This window comes from Lepus europaeus, chromosome 13 (genome assembly GCF_033115175.1).
Source record: "Lepus europaeus isolate LE1 chromosome 13, mLepTim1.pri, whole genome shotgun sequence".
Lineage (NCBI taxonomy): Eukaryota > Metazoa > Chordata > Mammalia > Lagomorpha > Leporidae > Lepus > Lepus europaeus.
In genome coordinates this window covers 50409551-50434479 of record NC_084839.1, presented here as the reverse complement: position 1 = coordinate 50434479, position 24929 = coordinate 50409551, and the positions used below count along the sequence as shown (strand labels likewise).

Genomic DNA, 24929 nt, shown 5'->3' with positions numbered 1-24929 from the left:
GAGAGAGAGAGAGAGAGAGAGAGAGAGAGAAAGTCTTTCATCTGCTGGTTTGCTCCCCAAATGGCTACAATGGCCAGAGCTGAGCCAATCCAAAGCCAGGAGCCAGGAGCTTCTTCCAGATCTCCCATATAGGTGCAGGGGCCAAGCATTTGGGTCATCTTTCACTGCTTTCCCAGGCCATAAGCAAAAAGCTGGATTGGAATAGGAGCTGCCGGGACTTGAATCAGCACCCTTAAGAGATGCCAGCACTTCAGGCAGAGGCTTAGCCTATTACACCACAGCGCCAGTCCCAGCCCTCTGGCTCTAAACACCATGTATGCTGATTATTCCAAATTGGGTTATTGCTATCCCAGACCCCTCCTGCACTCCAAACTCATAATCCTACTTGGCATCTCAACTCTTTCGTCCAGACAATTATCTCAAACTTACCATATCCAACAGCAAACTGATTTTCCTTCAAAAATCTGTTTCCATTAACTCTACCTTATCAGTTGTTCAGGTCAAAATTCTTGAGTAGGGGCTGGTGCTATTGCATAGCAGGTAAAGCCACTGCCTGAAGTGCCAGTATCCCATATGGGCACTGGTTCGAGTCCTGGCCGCTCAATTTCTGATCCAGCTCCCTTCTATGGTCTGGGAAAGCAGTAGAAGATGATGGCCCAAGTACTTGGGTCCCTGCACCTGCGTGGGAGATCTGAAAGAAGCTCCTGGCTCCTGGGGCTGGGACAGGCTGAAGCCAGGAGCCAGAAGCTTTTTCCTAGTCTCCCATGTGGGTGCAGGGGCCCAAGGACTTGACCCATCTTCTGCTGCTTTCCCAGTTGCATTAGCAGGGAGCTGGATCAGAAATGGAGCCCCAGGACTTGAACTGGTGCCCATATGGGCTGACACTGCAGGTGGAGGCTTTACCTTCTACACAAGATTTCTTAAACAGGACATAGAAGCATTAATCTAAAGAGGAAAATGACAAATCAGACTATATTAAGATTAAAATTTTTGTTCCTCCAAATACACCATTAAAATAGCGAAAAAGTCACCCAGAGAGCAGGAGAAGATATTTTTGATACACATATCTGAAAATAAATAAGTACCTAATATGTACAAAGGAGTCCTACAAATCAATATTCAAAAGACAGAATACTGAACAGAAAAAAATGGGACGATGAATGTGCACAAAGGAGACACTCAAAAGGACCGAAACAAAAAACCATGAAAACGTTTTCACTTCATTAGCCATTAGGTAAAAACAAATTAAGATCACCATAAGATACCATTATACATATATTAGAATGGCTAAAAATAAAAAATGATAGGCCGTGGAGACAGACTCTTCTGCAATTAGCAAGTGGGTGTCGCAAGACTGAAGGGTGGGTGTTGCAAGTGGCACATTTTTTGACCCATGGCGGGTCCACCTTTTAACAACATGAGCACCTCAAGCCTACAGCATCACTAATCCTGGCCATGGCCCAGGGAGCCCGCATCCACACCTGTCCCATTGGCTCCACGAAAAGACCAAGAAGGCTCAGGTGAGAATAGAAAAGGGCAGGGCAGCTTAGTGTCTGTTGTGCTTGCACCATCCTGGCTTCCAGAGAAGGCAGTCACATTTTGGGTCCTTGTGGGCTGTGGCCATCTTTCTCAGAGTCTACGCAATGGGAATAGTGGTCGTGTAGCAACCAAAGCCGGGCAGGAAGTGGCTCTGCCACTCATGAGCACCAAGCAGCAGCCTCTGCCTTGAAGGAAACTGACTGCAGCTTCAAAAATGGCTTTCTGGATGGACAAATGCACAGCCCAGGCAGACAAGAGGTCCTAGAAACCTACAGTGTGGGGAGGTCGGAGTCTGAGGTGATAATTGGAATGAAAGCCAATAACCTTAAGACTGCACAGCTAGTAGCAGTGGATGAAGGGAAAGGTCAGGTGATGGAGAAGCCAGTAGGTGAAGATTTAAAGGGGTGGAGGGAAAAAGAGCGAGAGAGGAAATGAAGGAGGAGGCAGGGCCCCAGCCTGGAGATGCAGGTCTCCACAGGAAGCATCTGGAGGCCATCAGCTGAAACTGGACACCATGAATGCTCAAGATGACAAGGTGTTCCTCAGGCTGGAACAGAAGTATGGGAAGCTGTGTCAGTACTACCTGGAGCAGAGCAACTGCATCATTCAGAACATCCCAGGATTCTGGGTCACTTGCCTCTTAGAACCACCCACTGTCTAAGATGTAGAGATGTTAAAGTATGTAACCAGTTTAGAGGTGAAGGAGCTCAGACACCCTAGGACAGGTTACACGTTCAAATTTTTCTGTGGAAGAAACCCCTACTTCAGAAACAAGCTGATTGCCAAGGAGGATGAGGTCAGATCCTCTGGCCAGTGTCTCTTTTCACTCCAATCATACGGCACCAAGGTCATGAACCAGCTTTTCATTGACAGAAACCAAAAATGTCATCCACAGCTTCAGCTGATTTCCAGAACACAGCCTTCCAGAATCCAACAGGATTGCTCTGAGATCATAAAAGAGGCCCTCTGGCCAAATTCACCACCTGTGTGCAGGGGCTCACAGGGCAAGATGAGGCCAGATAAGAGAGCCATTGGAGATACCCAGGCCCTTTAGGTACCAAACTGGTTAACCTTTGCTCTTGAGGTCCCCTATCACCTCAAACTGCACATGTGCTTGAGCAATAGCATCGGATTTGCCTTTTAATTTTTTTGTACTGAACTCTATCAAGCCTCCCTCTAAAGCTTCCATACTCTCCCTCAAGATTGAGACCTCCCTGGTTATACAGTTTCACTTCCACAGTATTCAAGCTATTCTTCATTAACATCACATGGTCATGGTTTACTCCCTTCTAAGCCAAGCAAATGACACTCTCTATGTCTGCACTCTTTGGACTCTATTTGCCCTCAGAGCTTTAGTCTGAGAATTTCTAGTACCTGAATTTCTTGCTATATTGAGGAGCATATTCTATTCACCCTGCTATGCATTGGCAGTACAGGAACATGACCTGTGGACAGTTGTTGGGCATTAAGCAAACCGACAGCAGCACTTGGTCAGTGTGATTTATGTGACTTCATTGTTCTTCTTGCTTTTCTGGTCACCTACTTGTTCTAAATTAGACTGAAACACCATCTCCTCTATATAACCTTCTTAAAAACCTACCTCTAGCACACACTTTGCATCATTAATTTCACAGAAATCTATATGGAAGTTAGTTCTTTATCTATGTTAGTAGTCACTCAATTTTAAGTTCTTTAGATGCCAAGATCAAGGTTTAGTTATCTTTTCTTCTGTGATGAATAAGACACAATCCCTAACCTTAAGCAGCCTATAGTCTAGCACAGGAGACAATTAACTTACTGTGTGAGAAATACTAAATTAGCTATAAGCACAGGGTTTTATGGGACCACAAAAGACGGAATATCCCCTTAGCTGAGAATTAAGAATATCAAACTATTGATGAGGATGTGGGGGAAAGGTACCCTAATCCACTGCTGGTGGGAATGTAAACTAATACAACCATTATGGAAGATGGTATGAAGATTCCTCAGAGATCTGGAAATAGATCTACCATATGACCCAGCCATCCTACTCCTGGGAATTTACCCAAAGGAAATTAAATCAGCATACAAAAGAGTTATTTGTACCCCTATGTTTATTGCAGCTTAATTCACAATAGCTAAGATATGGAATCAACCCAGACATCCATCAACTGATAACTGGGAAAAGAAAATGTGGCATATAAACACTATGAAGTACCACTCAGCTATAAAAAAAAAATAAAATCCTATCTTTTGCAACAAAATGGATGCAACTGGAAACAACTATGTTTAGTGAAATAAGCCAGTCTCAAAAAGACAAATATCGTATTTTTCTCTGATATGGGGCAGCTAATATAGAATACAAAGAAATGTATAGGAATGAAATGGTCACTTTGGGATATGGTTGTCATTTTTAGCTTATGCTTATACTCTTGTAGAACTGTGGTCTTCCTACTTTCTACTTGTTGAATATTATGACTAGTGGCAAATTAAGTCTGTGAATATAGAGTGGATTAAAATTATGTTCCTGTAAAAACTGATGAAAAAGAGGGGAGGGAGGGAGAGGGATTAGGGGAGCAGGATAGTGAGGGAAATGTGGTTGTTTTCTTGCAACTGTACCTATGGAATGTATAAAACTGTTCTCTTTATATTAATTTTTTTAAAAAAAGAGTATCAAGGTGTAAAAGGTGGCTTTTATATTCCATTACAGACACCATACTAGACTAAGCTTCTTCACAGTAGGAAACTATTTTTTCCCCTGTGTATGCCTAGGGCATAGTATTATGCTGAAACAAAATAGAACCTTCCCCCACAATTAATGAATATATAAGTAAAAGATGCTCAAAGTCCTTTTTGGTTCTAAATGTGTAGAGTAGGAATCATGTTAGTGTTTTTGATACTTTTTTCTTTCTTTCTTTTTTTAAAGATTAATTTATTTATTTGAAAGGTAGAGTTACAAAGATGCAGAGGGAGAGAGAATGGGAGCGAGCGGTTTGCATCTGCCGGTTCACGTTCCAAATGGCTGCAACAGCCAGAGCTGGGCTATCTGAAACCAGGAGGCAAGAGCTTCTTCAAGGTCTCCCATGTGGGTGCAGGGGCCCAAGGACTTGGGTATTCTCTACTGCTTTCCCAGGTGCATTAGCAAGGAGCTGGATAGGAAGAGAAGCAGCTGGGACTTGAATCAGCACCCGTATGGGATGCCAGCACTGCAGACTGCTTTACCTGCTAGGCCACAGCGCCAGCCCCAAGTCTTTCTGTTACTTTTCTATTCCATTTATATATGGTCAATAAATAATAACTGGCTAATAAGGGGTGGGCACTGTCACTGTAGTAAGTGGGTTAAAATGCCACTTGGGATGCCCACATCCCATATCAGAATGCCTGGGAGCAAGTCTCACCTCTACTTCTGATCTAGCTTCCTGATAATGCATTGGGAGGTAGCAGAAAGTGATCCACGTACTTGGGCTCCCACCACCCATGTGGGAGACCCAGATGGATTTCCTAGCTCCTGGCTTCAGCCTGGCCCAGCCTTGACTATAGCAGGCATATGGGGAGTGAACCAGCAGATGAAAGGTATCTTTTTCTTGTTCTTCCTCCCTCCCTCTCTCTATTACTTGCCTTTCAAATAGATAAATATATATATATATATATTTTTAAAAAATGGCTAATGAGGGGCTGGTGCTGTGGTGCAGTAGATTAACCTTCTGCTTGCGGCGCCAGCATCCCATATGGGTGCCGGTTAAAGTCCTGGCTGCTTCATTTCTGACCCAGCTCTCTGCTATGGCCTGGAAAAGCAACGGAGGATGGCCCAAGCCCTGGGGCCATGCATCTGCATGGGAGACCCAGAGGAGGCTCCTGGCTCTTGGCTTCAGATCAGCTCATCTCCAGCTGTTGTGGCCATTTGAGGAATGAACCAGTGGATGGAAGACCTTTCTCTATGTCTTTCCCTCTCACTGTCTGTAACTTTACTTCTCAAATACATAAATAAAATCTTTTCAAAAAAGGCTAATGAAAACCCAATAAAAAATTTAATAGCACACTTTTAGGCTTGAGGTTTTAGATAAATGTTAACTGACATGGCTACCATAATAATTCCTAAGTAAGAAGAGCAGAGATTGAAGTCAAATCTTTAAAAGTATGTTAGTTCTACCTCTCAGGAGACTATGTGGATACATGAGTGATTTTTCTTTTCAATTAAAGACCCAGAATGAGTGAAATTGTGACATTTACTCTTCAATATCTAAATTAATATGGTAATAAGTTAAAAACAACATGCCGTATTATAGCCCTTAACCATAAACTGTAATAATAATGGCTATAATTTATTGAGGCCTTACATCACGATAGTCTCTGTGCTAAGCACTTAGTTCTCTTAATTCTCACCAGCTCTATAAAGTATTCCTATTCCCACATTGCAGATGAGGAAAGAAATATTCATTTGAGTTTATGTTACTTGTGACAAATCACTTAGCCAGGCAGCAGGAAACATAAAGCAGAATTCAAGCCCAAAATCTATCTGACTCCAGAGTCTGATAACTATATATGGACAGAAACATTTGTTTTGTAGTAGAAAATGGTTAGTCAAAATAGAAAAGGGGTTAGATTTTTCCCAGTTGTATACAATTTTGTGCATATAAAAACATTTACTAATTTTGATATTTGTTAAAGAAAGTTATGACAGGGTAAATTAAAATCAGAAGTACAATACTAGTAACATGTAACCATTTGCTCTTTCATTTAAATATTATAATTATATTATGACCTAATTTCTTTCGAGATCTGAACAGCATCCACAAATGAATATTAAATATAACGGCACTTAGGACACATGTACTTCTAGTTAAAATCATCTTGCTAAAGGCACCATCAAAGCTGCAGCATATTTTGAAGTGTTCAGAGGCTCCAATGAACTTTCTCTTTTAATTCCAGATGTAACCAACAGCATTTGGAAGACAATGTACTCTGTCCAGGAAGAGCAAGTAGGAAAGAGGTCTTTTGGGTAGGGAAAGGATTATGTCACTGTCTAGAAATCTCCTTTGATAAACTTGGCTTCTCAGCAATGGCCGACTAAAGGAAGAATGCACAGCCAGGCAGCACATGTCAGGTCCCAGAAATGTGATGGAAACAGGGGCATAAAATGGGAAAATACTGAGGCGAGAGCAAAATGAAAGAGAAAAATAGTCGCAGAGAAATTGTTAGTATTAGTCTCTCTCTCTCTTTTTTTTTTTTTTTTTTTTTTTTTGATAGGTAGAGTTAGACAGTGAGAGAGAGAGAAAGACAGAAAGAAAGGTCTTCCTTCCGCTGGTTCACCCCGCAAATGGCTGCTACAGCCGGTGCGCTGCGCCAATCCGAAGCCAGGAGCCAGGTGCCTCCTCCTGGTTTCCCATGCAGGTCCAGGGCCCAAGCAGTTGGGCCATCCTCCACTGCCTTTCCGGGCCACAGCAGAGAGCTGGACTGGAAGAGGAGCAACCAGGACAGAATCCGGCGCCCCGACCGGGACTAGAACCCGGGGGGGGGGGGGGGTGCCAGTGCCACGGGAGGAGGATTCGCCTATTGAGCCGCAGCAACGGCCAGTGCTAGTCTCATATACCCAAAAGGACATTGGTATGAGATCTAAGAGACAGTATTTCCAACTTGTAATCTACTTTTGGATTCCTGGGAGGAATTACAACCTCCTTGTGCTTGGAATTTGTTACCCATGATGGGAGGGAGATGGACTGTAGACTAGAGTGTCCTAAGCTTCCTTCTTTTAGAAATGTTGATCCTGTCATGGTGGGGAGGCTTCAAACACACTGCCCTGGGACTTTAGTATTTAAAAATATGGTTAAACTCAATAAAGTAAATGCCAAAAACTGGGGAAGAGATAGTAATGGGGGAACTAGACAAGCAAATTATAAAGTACTTATTAAAAAATAAATAAAACAAGAATTTCAAGGAAACTTCCAGAAAAGATTTTAATCAAAGGGATAATTCTTAGAACTTACTATAAAGTAATATGAATCTACGATAATTAAAAGTGTAGCCTTGAAATAAGAATAGATGAATCAGTGGAACACAACAAGAAGTTTAGAAATAGACCCTGGGGCTGGCGTTGTGTTGTAGCAGGTAAAGCCACTGCCTGCAATGTTGGCATCTCATACAGGTGCTGGTTTGAGTCCCAGTTGCTCCACTTCCTATCTAGCTCCCTACTTAAGTTCCTGGGGAAAGCAGCAGAAGATGGCCCAAGTGCTTGGGCCCCTACATCCCCATGGTAGACCTGGCAGAAGTTCCTGGCTCCTGGCTTCTGTCTGGCCCAGCCTTGACTTTTGCAGCCATTTGGGGAGTGAACCAGTAGATGGCAGATTCTCTGTCTCTTCCTCTCTTTCTGTAACTTTGCCTTTCGAATAAGTAAATCTTAAAAAAAAAAAAGACCATAATGCATACAGAATTGGACGTAGGATAAACATTGTACCCATCTCAAATCAGTGAAGAAAAGATGGACAACTCAAAACACTGTCTGTAGAAAGAAACATTTTTAATAAAGTTGGAATTTGCCTTGTGCTGTACAGCAGCTAAATTACACAGAAATAAAATTTTAAATTAAAAATGAATAAAAATAATGGAAGAAAACAAAACAGACTATATGCATTAACTTGGGAATGGGGAAATATTTATAAGAGTATTATTTAAAATCTGGAGACACAAAGGAAAATATTGCTAAATTATAACCACATAAAAATTTTACAACAGCAAAAAAATTCCATAAGAAAAATGAGAAACTAGAGAAATAATACTGTCATATCACAAAGGGCTAATTTCTATAATACAGATAGTACTTTTTATACATAAATTCATATTAAGCAAATTCTTAGAATGATGAGAAAGGATGTATAACAGATGACTGCAAATTACAAAGAATGATGCTAACTTCAGATTATATATATTTTACCCAAGGCACACCACAAAACTATTCATCCTGTCAAATACAATCCTTTTTTCCATTTCCTCACTCCCTCCCTCCCAAGCTCCCTTCTTCCCTTCTTTTCTCCCTTAATTGAAATAGAGGAGAGAGAGAGCTCCCCCAGCTGTTGGTTCACTCCCCAAATGTCTACAAAGGCCAGGGCTGAAGGATGCCAAAGCCGGGAGACAGGAACTCAATCCAGGTCACTCATGTGGGTGGCAGGGACTCAAATATTTGAAACAAAATCCACTGCTGCCTCCTAAGGTCTACAGTGGCAGGAAATCAGAATAGGGTACAGAGCCAGGACTCAAACTGAGACACTCCAATATGAGATATAGACATTCTAACTTGTCTTAATGGAGGATATAAATAACCACAATGACATCAAAGCAAAATGAGTAAGACAAGCCTTTAATGGCCACACAGTGTCCTGTGTGACTAGTTGTCTCTATCATGGTTGGTACTATGTGGACAACAAAACCATAACTGCTGACAGCACCGTGAAAGCCTTCTGTAATGGTATGTGTAGATCTGAACAGATTAATTCAAGTGTTATGAATACAGCAAACCTGCTGTTACTTTCACCAAGCATGCAATATGGCCATGGTGTCTGAACTTTTATTAGGCATAATATAAATACATGGTCAATTTCTCCCAAATACTATTATTTCATCTCAAATATTTTCATATTTTTAACAGCAACACATTTGGTGAATAAATCTGATCCTACTGAGGTATGGTTTATCCCTTGAACTAGAACTTTATTTGATCATTCAAGAGAAGAATATGAACACCAAAGCTGCTCCTAACATGGATAAATCGTTACCTCATTGAGGGGAGAATAATAAAACCACCAAACTTTTTTTTTTTTTTGGCACTCCCTTCTACTGTTTGACTTCAGACAGAACATAATAATATCAGAGGTCTCAAAAATGTTTGAGGGAAGCCCAAACTATTTGAGTCTTGAATCTTCTCAGTGAAGTTTTTTCAAGTTAAGCTCACCTGAGGACATACTTTGTTAGTAGAAGGTTTCCTTTTTAGCCTCAATATCCCACTTAACCAGCTGGGAATTTTAGAATAGTCCAAGAACACACTATGTTATAAAAATGCTATTTCCATGGAAATTTGGATATGGGTCAGCTGGCACATATTATAAACAGTTTCACAAGATCTGCATAAATTAAGAGATTAATTCAACTATACTAACTTAAATGACTTAATTTCAAAATGAATTTCATGACTGTCATCTGTAAGCATTTAGTAAGGGGGTAGGGATGTCTACACTGATAGTCCTTGCTCCGAGACTGAAAAGAAGATATGCTTTGCACCATGTTGCTGGCACTTGTTCATCAGTTAGGCAAAATAAGGGAACAGAAAACAGAAATAAAGAGTTCCAGATTAAAAGCAACAACTTTACCAAGAAAATTAAATAATGCAAAATCTCTTTATTCAGGGTCCAGATGTCTTCTAATTTTGAAATTATTAAAATAAAATAAAGTAATAGATTTGGATCACATGTCAAAGGTGAAAAAGAAGGGCAGGTGCTTGGCCTTCTGGTTAAATTACTGGTTGGAATGCCCACATTCCATATGGGAGTGCCTGGGTTTCAGTCCCACTCAGTCCCAGCTCCACTCCGGATTCCAGCTTCTTGCTAATGCACCTCCTGGGAGGCAGCAGGTGATGATTCAAGTAATTGGGACCCTACCACTCACACTGGAAATCTGGACTGAGTTCCTACTTCTCAGCCTTGGTCTGGCTCAACCTCAAATACTGTAAACACTGGAGGAGGGGAGTGAATCAGCAAATGGGAACTTGCTTTATGTGTGTGTGGGCACCTATGTGTGTGTGCACATCTCAAAATTTACAAATTTTTTTTTTAATTTAAGATTCAAAAGACCTTCATTTACAGCTTAAGCCACTGACTCCAGAAAAAAATAGTCAAGATCAAACTGGTAGGTAGAAGAATCCCTATGTCTAGCCACCAGGTTTTCTGACTCCTACATCACTATGTTCCTTATCCCATCAGCTGAAGAGCTATTCATCTGGTGAGGGAACTGGCCATCTAAATTTCATCCTTTGTAATATAAGCCTCACTTTTAGAAATTTCAATTTGTCATAGGTATGAGAAGCAGGGGATGCTGCAATGACAAAGTTCTGAGAACCAATAAAAATGGAAAAACTAAAAGTGGGAGAATCGGGCAGTACTGATGTCTTTAGATGTGGTATAAGAGCTCTGACTAGAGACAACCTGTCCAAGTTATTAGGAAAAGAAATTTCTATGCACTGGAGAAGAGTGAGTTCTCCTGGCTACAAAAGTCTAATGTGCTTTTTGTGAAAAGTCCATTTTTCTTTTTTTGATTATCTGCTCACCAAGAAGGCTGCAGTGCATAGGCAGACTGATTCCTGAAAGAGGCCTGTTTCCACTCTAAATTAAACTGATGCCTAGTTTACTCATTATTCTCTTCTTGGGGGATTGTGACCTAGATTTAGTTTGTAAAGATGTAATACTAATACTAAGATCATGGTGACATCCCCCTCCCAGTCCCCAGACCCTCTGATCATTTTCAGTCCTACCCACCTTCATTATGGTAATCCCCAAATCTTTTCAAACATCCACGTGCCACACAGGGAGGGAACACATCTCTAACTTCATTCTGAGAAGAAATGCCTACTTTAAGCAATAGAACGCGAAGGCCCTGGACCAGTGGAGTCAACAATTCTTTCTAGAGAACACCCCAAAATTTTAATTGTTGAATATATATACAATTTTTGTTATAAGTACTTAAAATCTGAGGATTATTTTTAAATACTTTTAACAAGAAAATAATTTTAATAATAAAGAAATTAGTAAACTTCATATGTAAACTCATGACACTTTGAAATATTTATCAGTTTCTTCTTCCCTAATCCATCACGAAAACAACTTGTTTGGTTTTTTGGAGAACCATGACTGAGTCCTTTTTATTTAGACTTCTGTCTGTCATACCACCTGCTTAGGTCACCACGTGTGGTAAAGTAAGAATCATATTAAATTTTAGTTCAGCTGTGATAATGCTGTGCCCTTTGTAACCTTGTGGCTTGGACAACCCCCTGGAGTTTGTTAGTCATTATGAGTGCAGAGCTTCTAACGAGGACATATGGCACAGCCTCAAATACTCATCCAGCTCATGTCAGATGCTAACATTCCTATTTCAGGAGTGGGGAATGGGAGGAGTGAGGTAGTAAATGCTTTTCTCCTTAACCTTTCTAGGAAGCACTTCTTTTATATCATTAGCTTCACACTGAATAGAAAATACATACATAGCAGCGGGAGAATCAGACCTGATAACGTCATCAGTTCCATTTCTGCTTAAAAGGTGGCTAACACTTGTTAGAAGCTGGCTAACAGAACAAGACAGAGGCCATTCTTGTTCTCTTTTAAGCAGTGAAATGTCAGAATATGGCATCTTTTCTTTCAGACAGGATCCCACTGAGATAATTCTGGAAAAGCAGCGCAATCCATGAACATTGGGAAAGCATGCTGAGTTCAGGTAATCTGGCAAAATATGGTGGGTGCCAGCAAGGTAAAAACTTCACTAGGGGACAGCGCTGTGGCGTAGCAAATGAAGCTGCTGCCTGAGGTACTGGCATCACATGTGGGTGCCAGTTCAAGTCCCAGCTGCTCCACTTCTGATCCAGCTCTCTGCTATGGCCTGGGAAAGCAGTGGAGGGTGGCTCAACTCCTTGGGCTCCTGCACCTGCATAGGAGACCCAGAAGAGGCTCCTGGCTTCAGATCTGTGCAGCTCTGGTCATTGTGGCCAGTTGGGGAGTGAACCAGTGGATGGAGCATGTCTCTCTCTCTCTATCTCTGCCTCTCCTTCTCTATGTAACTCTGACTTCAAAATAAGTAAATAAATCTTTAACAAAAAAACTTTATTAGTAGTAGAGTCCAGGCTTTCTTTGGTCAAGTAGCTTTGATCTACATTATAGATTCCTTCTCAATAGCTATAATGAGTAAATGTTGTGCATAGGTCTAGGTAATATAGATGAATTTATGATTTATTTAGGGAACGAAATTTACAGAAGATATATAGAAGATCAGGGTTAGATTTTATGCCCATAAAAATGATATGTTTGTATGAGTCACTAAATTTCCACACTATAAATAGATATCCCTACAAACCATAAAAGAAATAGGCCATGCTGTACCCAGGTGCTGAACAGCATTAGCCTTTGTACTGATAAACACTCATTATAGTTTTCCAAAATAACTTAATAAAATTTTATGTGCAATCCCAATTTCATACTACGTAAAACATTAAAACAGTCTTTTTTTTTAAAACAGTCTTAAATCCACTTATTCATCAAATCATTGGAAAAGAATGCATCTTCTTTAGTTAAAAAACTAAAAGGTTTTCAAAAATTTGTGGAGCAGAGGCCATAGTTGTGGTATAGTGGGGTTAAACTGCTGTCTGTGACATCATCATCCCATGCGGATGCTGACTCAAGTCCCAGCTGCTCAACTTCTCATTCAGCTCCCTGCTAATGTGCCTGGGAAAGCAGTGGAAGATGGCCCAAGAGTTTGGGCCCTTGCTACTTTGTAGGAGACTCAGAAGAAGCTCCAGACACCTGGCTTTGGCCTGGCCCAGCCCTGGCCATTGTAGCCATGTAGGTAATCAATGGATGGAAACTCTCTCTCCCCCCTGCCCCCTGCTGTGTAACTCTGACTTTCAAATAAATAAATCTTAAAAAAAAAAAGTCATGGAGCAAAAGCCTACAAACATATTAATTTTTCCTTTTGCTATTTTAGGTAACACTGGCAGAAATATGATCAAAGATAACATTTTTACATACAAAAAGACATAAAAATTAAAAGCCTTGCTTAGTTTATTAATCCTTATCTACCTATTCACTTTCTTATAAAGAACTCAATTTTCCCATATCCATTACCTATTATTCATTCATTCATTCATTCATTCTCCTACAAATAACTAATGGGCACCTACTCTGCTCCAGGCACATTTCCAGGAATTTGGATATAGCCGTGAGAAAATTAAAAAAAAAGAGCCTTTTCTTTCAAGTAGTTTATATGCTAATGGAGGAAGATAAAGAACAAGCAAATGAGTATTAAATATATGAGATATGGGAATAAGTGATATTAAGAAGCATAAAACCAAGTTAACTGGTTAAAGAACAAAGTGGAGGACAGTGGCTCAGATGATAGTTTTGAAAAAGTGACCAGGGGCTGGTGTTGAAGAACAACAGGTTAAGCCGCCACATCATGGTGCTGGCTCGTCTTGGCTACCCACTTCCAACCCAGCTTCCGTGCTAGGGTGCCTGGCCCACATATTGGCTTCCTGCCACCCATGTGGGGACACCGGGATGGAATTCCTGGCTCCTGGCTTTACCCTTGCTCAGCCCCTGGCTGTTGTCTGTTGTGGACATTCAGAGAGTGAACCAGAAGATGAAATAAATCTTTCTCTCTCTCTCCCCTTCCTTTACTCTCCCTCTATCTGTCCCGCTGCCTTTTAAATAAATAAAATTAAAAAGAAAAAGTGGCTGGGAAAAGCCTCTTGGATAAGGCCACATTTGAGGGCAGACCTGAATCATGTAAGCAAACAATCTTAGACATAGCTTGAAAACAGTGTTACAGGCTAAGGAAGCAATACTTTTAAAACTTCAGGGGCAGAAGCATAGTTGGCATATTAGAAAACCAGCAAGACAATTAGAGACAAGTGATTAATAAGATCGTATCAGAGGGGATGAAGTAGGACAGGTTGCCTGGAGTCCATTCTTAACATGTCCAGGAAGTTTAGAATAATTATTGAGAAGGTCCATAGAAGAGAAGGAAGAAATAATGGGAATGAAACAGTGTTTAAGAAGAAATGGCTGAGGCTTTCTAAAAATTGGCAATAGCTACAAATTCAAGTGGATTTCTGAACCCAAAGCAAGATAAAGTGAAAAGCGCACCTTTGCATATCATAGTAAGAATGGTGAAAAGCAAATTTTAAAGAGCAAATACAAGAAACCTGAGAAAACAGCAGCAAAATATGAACCAAGAGAAGCTAGAAAAAAAAAAAAAAAAGAACCCAAGTACCAAAAGAAAATACAGCTATAAACCAGGTTGTGAGCATACTTAAGGTAAGCTTAAGCTAAGCTATCACGTTCACTAGGTTAGATACATTAAATGCATTTTTGACTTATAATATTTTCAATCTATCATGAGTTTATCAGGATGAAACCCTATTATACATTGAGAAATATCTGCATTAGGAAATAAGAAAGCTAAAAAGCATGAGATAAACATCCATAACAGAGTTATAAAGAGAACAACTTGAACAAAATGAAGATTATAGAAAGATAAAAGCAATAAGTAGAAAATGAACACACAGTAGAGAAGAAGAAAGACAAAAGTTCAGTGAAATGACAAAATAAGCTTATAAACCCCCTTGAAGAATAATAACCAACATCTGGAATAAAAGAGGAGATATTACTATGGAGCTTACATGTATTAAAAAAGAGAATTATTACAAAAAACTTTGTCAGTAAGTTGTGCATTTGTTAAAAAAATCATCAAGCTTAATGTTGTGCACATTACGGTGCCTGTCATACTTAAAATGAAAAGTTAAAAAAGTATGTATCTTATGAAAACTGAAAGAAAAGAAGAAACAAAACGTGGATAGTCTCATATCTATTAAAAACGAATCAATAACTTTAAAGCTTTCCACAAAGAAAGCCCTAGGTACAGTTGGTTTCAGTGATTAATTCAAACCAAATGCTAAGGAAAAAAAGTAACATCTATCTTACACAAATTCTTCCAGAGAATAGAAAAAAACCCAGCTTATTTCATGAGGCCAGCATAACCTGATATCAAAGCATGAGAAAGACACTGGTAGAAAGAGAACTTGTAGCCCAATCTCATTTATAGAAGCAAAATGTTAGTTAAATGAATAAAGAAATAAATAATGATTAAACAGTATATTTCCAAGATGGAAAGTTAGTTTAACATTACCAATTTCAGTCAGTAGTCACAGAAGTAGCTGGGAAAAAAGCGAGCATTCTCAGCACCCATTTCACCTCCTGCCCTATTATGATTTGCGTGATTTGGGTGACACTGACCACAATCTCAGATGTAGGCCCGAACTAAGCAGCATAACACCAGTCCTCTTGTTCAGGGATTGATTCAAGAGAAGGACAAGGATAAATCAATCAAAATCTAAACTGGTTCAATCAAAGGCCTAGCGAAGAGTTACTGTCTGGAAGAAGAAACACTCTACTCCTAAAGAGAATGTAATAAAAATATGTCATGGTAGGAACTGCTACAGTTATTTCCAACAAAATGAGGGGCCATGAAAGAAGACAGGGTGAAAAGAATCACACAGAAATAGAGCCAGTCAAGAACTATTCAGTTGTGAGTGAAAAAATCCCCTTTATATTTCAAGTCAGATTAAATCTGATTATCTGTTATCTGTGTCCCAAAATGTCTTAGATAATAGAGTTTAGTTGCATTAAAACATAACTAGTGCAAAGCAGTGGATATATGTGGCAGACAAAAGTCAAAAGAATAAAAAGTCTTAAGAATACACATAGTTTAAAGTCATGTTAGAAATTTAGAAACCAAAAGCTTCCTAAAAAGGTTGCTTTTCTTTGATTAAATGAAATAATATATGTAAGTCACTTAGCGCAATGCTAGATACACCCCCAGTTATCATCAAATGAGAGAGCAACAGCTAATGGAGTAGCAGGCTGTGATGGAGTGCCCAGGGAGGCAGAAACAGGCTCATATAGAAAGCATTTTATTATTGTTTTAAATGAGAGAGCTCTCTGGGGTGGAATAGTCTTTTTTTTTTTTTTAAAGATTCATTTATTTATTTGAAAGGCAGAGTTACAGAGATAGAGGCAGAGAGAGGTCTTCCATCTGCTGGTTTACTCCCCCAAATGGCTGCAACAGCCTGAGCAGGAGCACAACCACTTAGGCCATCTTCTACTGCTTTCCCAGGCCACAGCAGAGAGCTGGATCAAAAGTATAGCAGCCAGGACTTGAACTGGCGCTCGTATCAGATGCCATTGCTGCAGGCAGTGGTTTTACCCACTACGCCATAGCGCCAGTCCCAGGAATAGTCTTAAAATTTAGGTGCCAGTGAGTGATAACAGTTTTTATTGAAAAACCTGTTTTTGCAACTTTATATAAATTTGTTTGCTGCAAGGTAGGTATTATTTCTGACACATCAAGAGGGGTAAAATGCATGAATTGAAGTCTCGGTTCATTAAATCATGATACTTGCTTTGCCGTAGGTCTCACCTGAGCTGCTGCTCGCTTTTCATCTCAGGCTGCCTCTCTAATGAGGGATGAGAATCAAAGATGCACATGAATTGTATTGATTTAGGTAATGTATGTGACAGAAAGACATTACATTTCTTGGATGAATTCTATCTTAGCATTTTTCTTTGTATATCTGATCCATTTCATAAAACAAAGCTATTTACCAGACAGAATATGACAAATGCAAGAATAAGAGGAGTATTTTTGGATGTATACATCCCGACAGATGTCACTCATCTGTAAAACAGCTTCTCAGGAGAAATGATATTAAACTGGTTTTTCAAAAATAAACTAAATTTTTTTAACAGTTTGTTGTTGTTGTTGTTGTTGTTGTTGTTGTTTTTTCTTTTACTTGAAAGGCAGAGTGACAGAGAGGAGAACACAGAGTTCCTCCACCTGCTGATTCACTCCCCCAAATGGCCGCAACAACCACGACCACGGATGGGCCAGGCTGAAGCCAGGAGCCAGAAGCCAGAAATTCCATCTGGGTCTCCCAAACCCTTGGCCCATTTCCTGCTGCTTTCCCAGGCGCACTACAGGGAGCTGGCTTGGAAGCAGAGCAGCCAGGACTTGACCCAGCACTTTGATATGAGATGCCAGCATCGCAGGCAGCGGCTTAACCACTGTGACACAATGCCAGCCCCTTAAAACAATGTTTGGGAGACTTTTGACAGGATTTACAACTAGATCCAGCAGGTTAAGCTGCTTGCCTGGTACTAGACCTGGCTGCTCCACGCTTCAGATTCTAGCTTCCTGCTAATGTTCCTGGGAGTCAGCAGAATATGGCCCTGACACCTATGTGGGGAACCCTAATACAGGCATTTGGGGAATGAACAGCAGATGGAAGATTTTTTATTCTGTCTCTCCCTCTCTATTACTCTGTCTTTCAAAAAAATAATAAACACAGTAACTTTCAAAAACTAAAGTAACTTTTTAAAACCAGTTCTATCCTACTTCAACTTAAAAAAAAATCAGATACCTAGAGCTATGACTTACAGCTATGGAACTGACACTGGGGCCAACTCCAGATATGTATATAGTCTTTGGAGCTGTTAAAAAATTTGAAGACAGTTGGATGAATAGTACATGAATGAAAACAAAATTATTTTTAGAAGTTCTATACAAAGTTTAGAAATTTCTATGAAATAAAATTATTTTTTTCTTTCACAGAATAAGCAACTAGTCTATGAAAGAACGAGTCTATGAAAGCTATTCAAATGACTGTCCTAAACTACTGCTATCTTGAATTCTTACCCTATCTTTTATAGATAGAAAACAAGAACTGTCCCCAAATCACATCCTTCAAAAGTTATGACAGAATAAACAAATGATAAGAATAATTAAATAACTATTCAACGTCTAATTATTCTTCCAAATAATCTCCCAGATGACTTAGTGAACTGCACTTCAGTATATTACCAACATACTGTTTTTTAAAAGTAATAAAGAGGAGAATAACAACTTAGATTGGGCCATAAAAGACAAGTGAAATGATGTTATTAAACTTTCTAAAAATGGTTATGAAAATTCCACAGTCTTTGGATATCTAATGCCACTGCTACATGATGCCATGTCCCATAGAGGCAGGGGCTGTCGTGGTGGAGAAATAATGTTAGTAAAATTAGCCTCTTGCCTGGAACTCGAACCCAGCTGGGCCAATCTGTAATGGCCTACCTGGCTCAGTGCCCTTGCTTCTCTTTCTCTCTGAGTTAAACCTCTTAAATTAACCTTGACTATGCATTTGACTCTGGGGCCAACTCTAGCCCTCAGCAGGAGGGATAATATAAGAAATAATTTGTCAAGATCTTCCTGCCTCTGCCCTGAATTATTGTTCCTCTGATTTTGTTCTTATTTTATTCCAGTCTGCTGAAATTGAGTTCTTTACCTGTATCCAGTTTCATTGGCTGAGTTTCTTACTATAAAGCATCAATCTCCTTATAATGGGTCCCTAATATTTCATGAGAGAATCCCACAATATCCAGTACCTAATGCCTGTTGGAATAGATCTTTTTGCCCTTCCTCTTCCTCTTCCCTTTGGTATTTGGGCAACTTCCTAAACAATTTGGAACTTGGCCTCAGTCAGAGCTATATTCTACCAGTTTCATACCATTGCCTCACCACTGTCCTCTGTAAACACCAATTGATGGATTATGAATCTACTTGACAAATCCATGGAGTCAGTATGGCATACTTGTTATGAGTGTGGTTTGGGGGATGGCGTTGTAGCATAGCAGGGTAAGCCGCTGCTTGCAATACAAGCATCCCATATTCCAACGTGGGTGTCAGTTCAAGTCTTAGCAGATCCATTTCCAGTCCAGCTCCTTGCTAATGTGCCTGGGAAAGCAGCAGAAGATGGCTCAAGTCCTTGGGCACCTACACCATGTGGAAGACCCAGATGAAACTCCCAAGCTCCTGGCCTCAGTTGTTGTGATCATTTGGGGAGTGAACAAGCGGGATGAAAGATATCTCTCTCTCTCTCTCTGAAACTCTGCCTTTGAAATTAATATCTTTAAAAAGAAAAAAAAAAGAGCATGGTTTACACAGATTTCCCCAAGTCTGAAAACTAGCACAGCTATGTATGATCTTGAATAAATTTCTTAACTTCTATACACCCTGATTTTCTCACCTTCAAAATGAGGGTAAAAAAATATTCTGCCTCACATTTATAGGTAATATTTATATTATTTAACAATGAACACATAATAAATATTAGTTGTTGCTGTTATTGTTAGGGTTCCTATACACCCATCCACAGAACTGCACTATATCAGTTCTTCATTAAAATACCTGAGAGAAGCTATTTTTGAAGGTAAAAGGTTTATTTTGCTCACAGTTTGGGAGGTTCACAGTCCAAGATCAGATGGCTTCATTTGTCTGGCATCTGATGAGGGTGAAAGGCAGCCAAGACAGAGGTGTGCAGAGGAACAACCACATGGTGACTCAGGAAGCAGAGAGAAATGATAACTGCCATTCAAGGGCACACCTCAGTGACCCAAGGACCTCTCAGCTGGCCCACCTCTCATCACCATAATTGGATTAAGTCTCTACTCTCTTTGGCGTGACTAATTTATGACTTGGGGGTTTAAACATCTGCAAGAGCTGGGGTGCCAAATCCTGCTCAAATCATAATTCTACATTACTTTCTTTAGGCATTTTCTCAACGCTGAAGAGCTGCAGGATCTTGTATATCCATTTAAAATCTACTTCTCTGCTCAGGTGTAAATTCCTCCTTCCTAACACAGTGTATATTAAATGTGATTATTTCTTCAAACAAAGTAATAAGGGATTGGAATTCATTACTTGCGGCTATATTCCTTTCTCTTTTTTTCTCAAACAGAAAGGAGTTATCTTTCAACCAGCCTGAATCTGTTCATACTTCTCTATATTTATGAGATGCTACTTTCATAGCAACTCTGTCATCAGTTTATCTTGAAGAGCAGCTAAAGCATTCTGGGCAAATGATTTGAAAGTGATGTGAAATCAGACCAAAATGGGGCAGAGTAGCTTTTCCTACATGGTCACTTAGATCTTCAATCCTGAAATTTTTTATTTAATTTTCTACCTCAAAAGAGGTAGAATCTGAATACAGAAATGAACTTTTGTATCTCATGTTATACTTTAGAATACTTTCAGAAAAAATATGAATAAATATATTTATTACATGTGAATAATCATAAAAATAAAATGATACAGCAGCCACTTACATATTCTTTGTTCTATGCAATGTTTATACCATCATTCACACATAGAACAATACTTTGGACTGTTATGCCTTAAAATATTACCAGTTACTTGATGCTTTAATGCTTTCTCACAAAACAATTATGTATATGATACTTTCAAAATAAGTCTGGCCGGAATTAATGTGCATATTTTATAAGTGGTGTAAAAGAGATGAGAGATGAGAAAGTAAGTGATTTACTTCAGACTCATAATGAAGAGTTGAACATGAATCTGGTCATTAAAGAACTAATATTAATTTGAAAAAAAACTTCAAACACAAACAGATACAAAGGTTGGATTTTAAACTGCATATCCTAACACTAATGGTCCTGTTTGGAGCCCTGAAGCAGTCTCCTTTCAAATTTAACTCATTTTCAATATTTGTACCCAATGGGTTACAGATACTCAGAATGTATACATCTTAACTAAGACAATAAGTTTTCACTCAATTCCATTTTCATTATATCAGTCAAATGTATTACTAAAATTTTAGTCTGTTTAAAATAAAAAACATTTCTTTAAGCATCAAAATGGGTGTGCTACTTGGGTATGCTATTAAGAGTTAGTCTGGGGGCTAGCACTGTGGTGTAACAGGTTAAAGCCGTGTCCTGAAGTGCCGCCATCCCATATGGATGCCGGTTCTAGTCCCGGCTGCTCCACTTCCAATTCAGCTCTCTGTTATGGCCTGAGATAGCAGTAGAAGATGGATCAAGTCCTTGGGCCCCTGCACCCACATGGGAGACCCGGAAGAAGCTCCTGGCTCCTGGCTTCAGATCAGTGCAGCTCCAGCCATTGTGGCCAATTGGGGAGTGAATCAGTGGATGAAAGACCTCTCTCTCAGTGTCTCTACCTCTCTCTGTAACTCTTTCAAATAAATAAAATAAATATTTTTTTTTAAAGTTTGTATACCAGGAATGCTGAAAAATTTTCTTTTTTTTTTTTTAAGGTTTATTTATTTATTTGAATGCAGAGTTACAGAGAAGCAGAGGCAGTGAGAGAGAGAAGTCTTCCATCTGCTGGTTCACTCCCCAAATGGCTGTAACGACTGGAGCTGAGGTGGTCCAAAGCCAGGAGCCAGAAGCTTCTTCTGGGTCTCCCACATGGGTGCAGGGGCCTAAGGACTTGGGACTTCTTCCACTGTTGTCCCAGCCCACAGCACATAGCTGGATCGGAAGTGGAACAGCTGGGATTTGAACTGGCACTCATATGGGATGTTGGCACTGCAGGCGGTGGCTTCACCTGCTACGCCACAGCACTGGCCCCACTCAATAATTTCCTTCCTTCCTTCCTTCCTTCCTTCTTTCCTTCCTTCCTCCCTCCCTCCCTCCCTCCCTCCTTCCCTCCCTCGCTCCCTTTTTTTTTTTTTTTTTTTGACAGGTAGAGTTATAGACAGTGAGAGACAGAGAGAAAGGTCTTCCTTCTGTTGGTTCACTCCGCAGTGGCCGCCACGGCTGGCGCTGCGCAGATCTGAAGCCAGGAGCCGGGTGCTTCCGCCCGGTCTCCCATGCGGGGTGCAGGGACCCAAGCACTTGGGCCATCCTTCACTGCCTTCCTGGGCCACAGCAGAGAGCTGGCCTGGAAGAGGAGCCACCAGGACTAGAACCTGGCACCCAACCGGGACTAGAACCCTGGGTGCTGGCGCTGCAGGCGGAGGATTAGCCAAGTAAGCCATGGTGCCAGCCCCCTCTGAATAATTTTCAATATCATTTCTTAAACTCTAAGAATAATTTTGATTCTGTGTTGACTCATTGAAAAGGAGTGGTTGGTGAGGACTCAAAGGAGGGAAGTTGCCACTACTAAATCTAAACCTGGGACAGGAAAATGAAGTCCTAAGAGGTCCTGTGGGGGCCATCATTGTGGCATAGTGGGGTAAATTCACCACTTGCACTGCCAGTATCTCATATGGACACTGGTTCATGTCTCAGCTGCTCGACTTCCAATCCAGCTCCTTAAATCTTAGAACAACAAACAAACAAAAAAACAAAACAAAAAAAAAAAAATGAGAGAGTGAGAGCCGGAGAGCCAGAGAAAGATTCTGTGTCCCACTCCTAGGGCTGACTTCCGCCACTTCTTCCAGTATTTACTTCTCTCTTTGGTTTCATTAATTCCTCAAACTCATCTTGTGACCCATGCCCCAAGAATTACCCTATAGTCACTTTGCAGGAGTAGACCACAAAAAAAAAAAAATTCAGAGCTATTTAAAATAAACACTTCTTTCTTATAAAAAATGGCTCAACTCTTTTCCTGACATCAACACATTACTGAAAGCTCTGTACTGTAAATTCTTTGTTCTTCTAGACTCTGCCCTTTCAGGCCTGCCTAATAACAACTGTCTGTCAGAGGAAACTATGTCCTAACAAATGTCCACAACAATTCCAGATACTCAACATCTTTGAAAGATGGGTCCAAACTTAGCCACATGAATCAGTTTTTACTCATTCAGGTATTTACCTGTTTTTGTTATTGTTTTGAATTTTGAATATGGGATTGGCTACCACCTCCCAAAGTTTCTATTACATCATGTGAATTTATGGGATCAAGGTAAGGACTTGGGCCACACTGGTGCCACTGGAGAATTTCTGCAGTGAAGAAACAATTAAGACCAACATGGTAATATCAAATTACCCATATTTTTAGTAGACGCTTTACTTAAAGCAGACATCAAAGTAGAACTCTACTAGAGTAAAGCTTTAGTAAGAGAAAGTAGAGAATTTAATTCTACAGTAGATTAGCCCATTAACCCCAGAATTTTCTAATCCTACATGAGCATCTTATTACCTGGCATCTTCTGGAATGCCTGCTCTCCCTCCCTCCCTTTTGTATACACAAAAGATGAAAGCTTACTTTTATTATTTGTCTAAGAAATAAGGAGGAAAGAAATCATTAAGGAATTCCAGAGCCAAAAATAATTATCTTTAATTAGGAATAATCATTGTTAATAGGTTCTCTCAGTAGTATGAATAATGTAATTTCCATTTATTTCCTTTATAAATTATCAAAGAGGTATGGGTGTTTGACCTAGTAGTTTAGATGCCACTTCAGATGTCTGCATTCCATATCAGAGTTCCAATACAACTTCCTGCTAACATACCCCCAGAAGGAAGCAGGTAATGGCTCAAGTAGTTGGGTCTCTGCCACCTACAGGGGAGACCATCTCCTGACTTTGGTCTGGGCCAGCCTCAGCTCTTGAGGGTATTTGGGGAGTGAACCAAATGATGGGAGATATCACTCTTTCTCAAATAAAAATAAACAAAAAATTTATTTTTTAAACAATGAAAGATAAAGATCATTATCAATTTGATTTTTGAATACAAAAAATGAAGTTAAAAATGATGCCCAAAGACTTGGTGCCACAAAATTAGAACACAAAAAAAGCAACATAATAGAAACTCATTGTATGACAATGTCCCTAAAACCTAAAAAAAAAAGAAAGCCTGAAACACAACAAAACTGTAAACAAGATGCTGACCCTGTTACTCTTCATCTACTCAAAGGAAAAATGTGTTTTAACCGATCTTATAAAACTTCCTTATTTTTTTTTCTGTGTGTCTAAAACAATTAAAAATATGGTAGATTACTTTTAAATTACCTTATTCAATGACAGAAAAAGCAGGCAAGACATAGTCACAGCAATAAAGTTCTTTTCTGCTCCAACCACACTCTGTCCAGCCTGCCATATGCTGGCTTATCCCTGCTGGAGATGCACAGCCATGCTGTCTAGGGCCAGACTGAGAATTGCTGAAGGCACTGACCTGATCTTGTCATTGCATGTATCTTTGGTAACTAACATGGTGTCCAGCAGATCACAGACTCTAGAATATTACCCAGAACGACTGGAGTTGGAGTTTACTAGGGCCAGCCAAAGGGCCCTGTCACTGCTGTGCCCCAGGCTAACAGTCATTTTAGACCATCTTTCAACCATTTAGAATTTGAGGACTGTCCATTTCCAACCACACTGACAGAATGAATATATGAAACCTTTCTTCTCCTCTATCCTGTCTACTGTTTTGCCTCACACAAATAATCACTACTGTCTGTAGGTACTGTACAATACAAAATACTTGCACATACATTGTTTTCATCTGACCCTTACAACAACCTTTTAAAGAGGTAAAGCAGATATAATCCTCATTCACAGATAAGGAATGAGAGGTTTAGGAAGGTTACAGAACCTGGTCAACGTTCATGCAAAGATAAAATGCTCTCCATACAACCTTAGTATTAAGACTGAACCACCAGCACAAAATCAAAATCTTAACACCAATGTTCCAGGAAGATATTGTGAAACACTCCGCTTCCAAATATATTTCACATTTATAATCCACCTCACTTTTCATTACTCTTTTTAAATTACTGCTTACATGTTTGAATACATTTCCAATGCAATGCATTGTTTAATAAATAAATAATGCAAGGCTAGGGCTGTGGCATAGTAGGTTAATCCT

The 24929-nt window shown here is 39.8% G+C and overlaps 2 protein-coding genes across 5 annotated transcripts in view; one reads left to right on the top strand and one right to left on the bottom strand.

Moving 5' to 3' along the window:
• The window catches only part of ACYP2 (acylphosphatase 2), a 321268-nt gene that overhangs the window by 49217 nt on the left and 247122 nt on the right, over positions 1-24929 (bottom strand). The gene's annotated exons all lie outside the window — the stretch shown is intronic.
• Positions 1971-2609, top strand: TSPYL6 (TSPY like 6). Its single transcript, XM_062210103.1, is given in 6 exon segments — positions 1971-2031; positions 2034-2348; positions 2351-2398; positions 2401-2483; positions 2486-2556; positions 2558-2609. Coding segments are annotated over 6 exon segments (630 nt in total).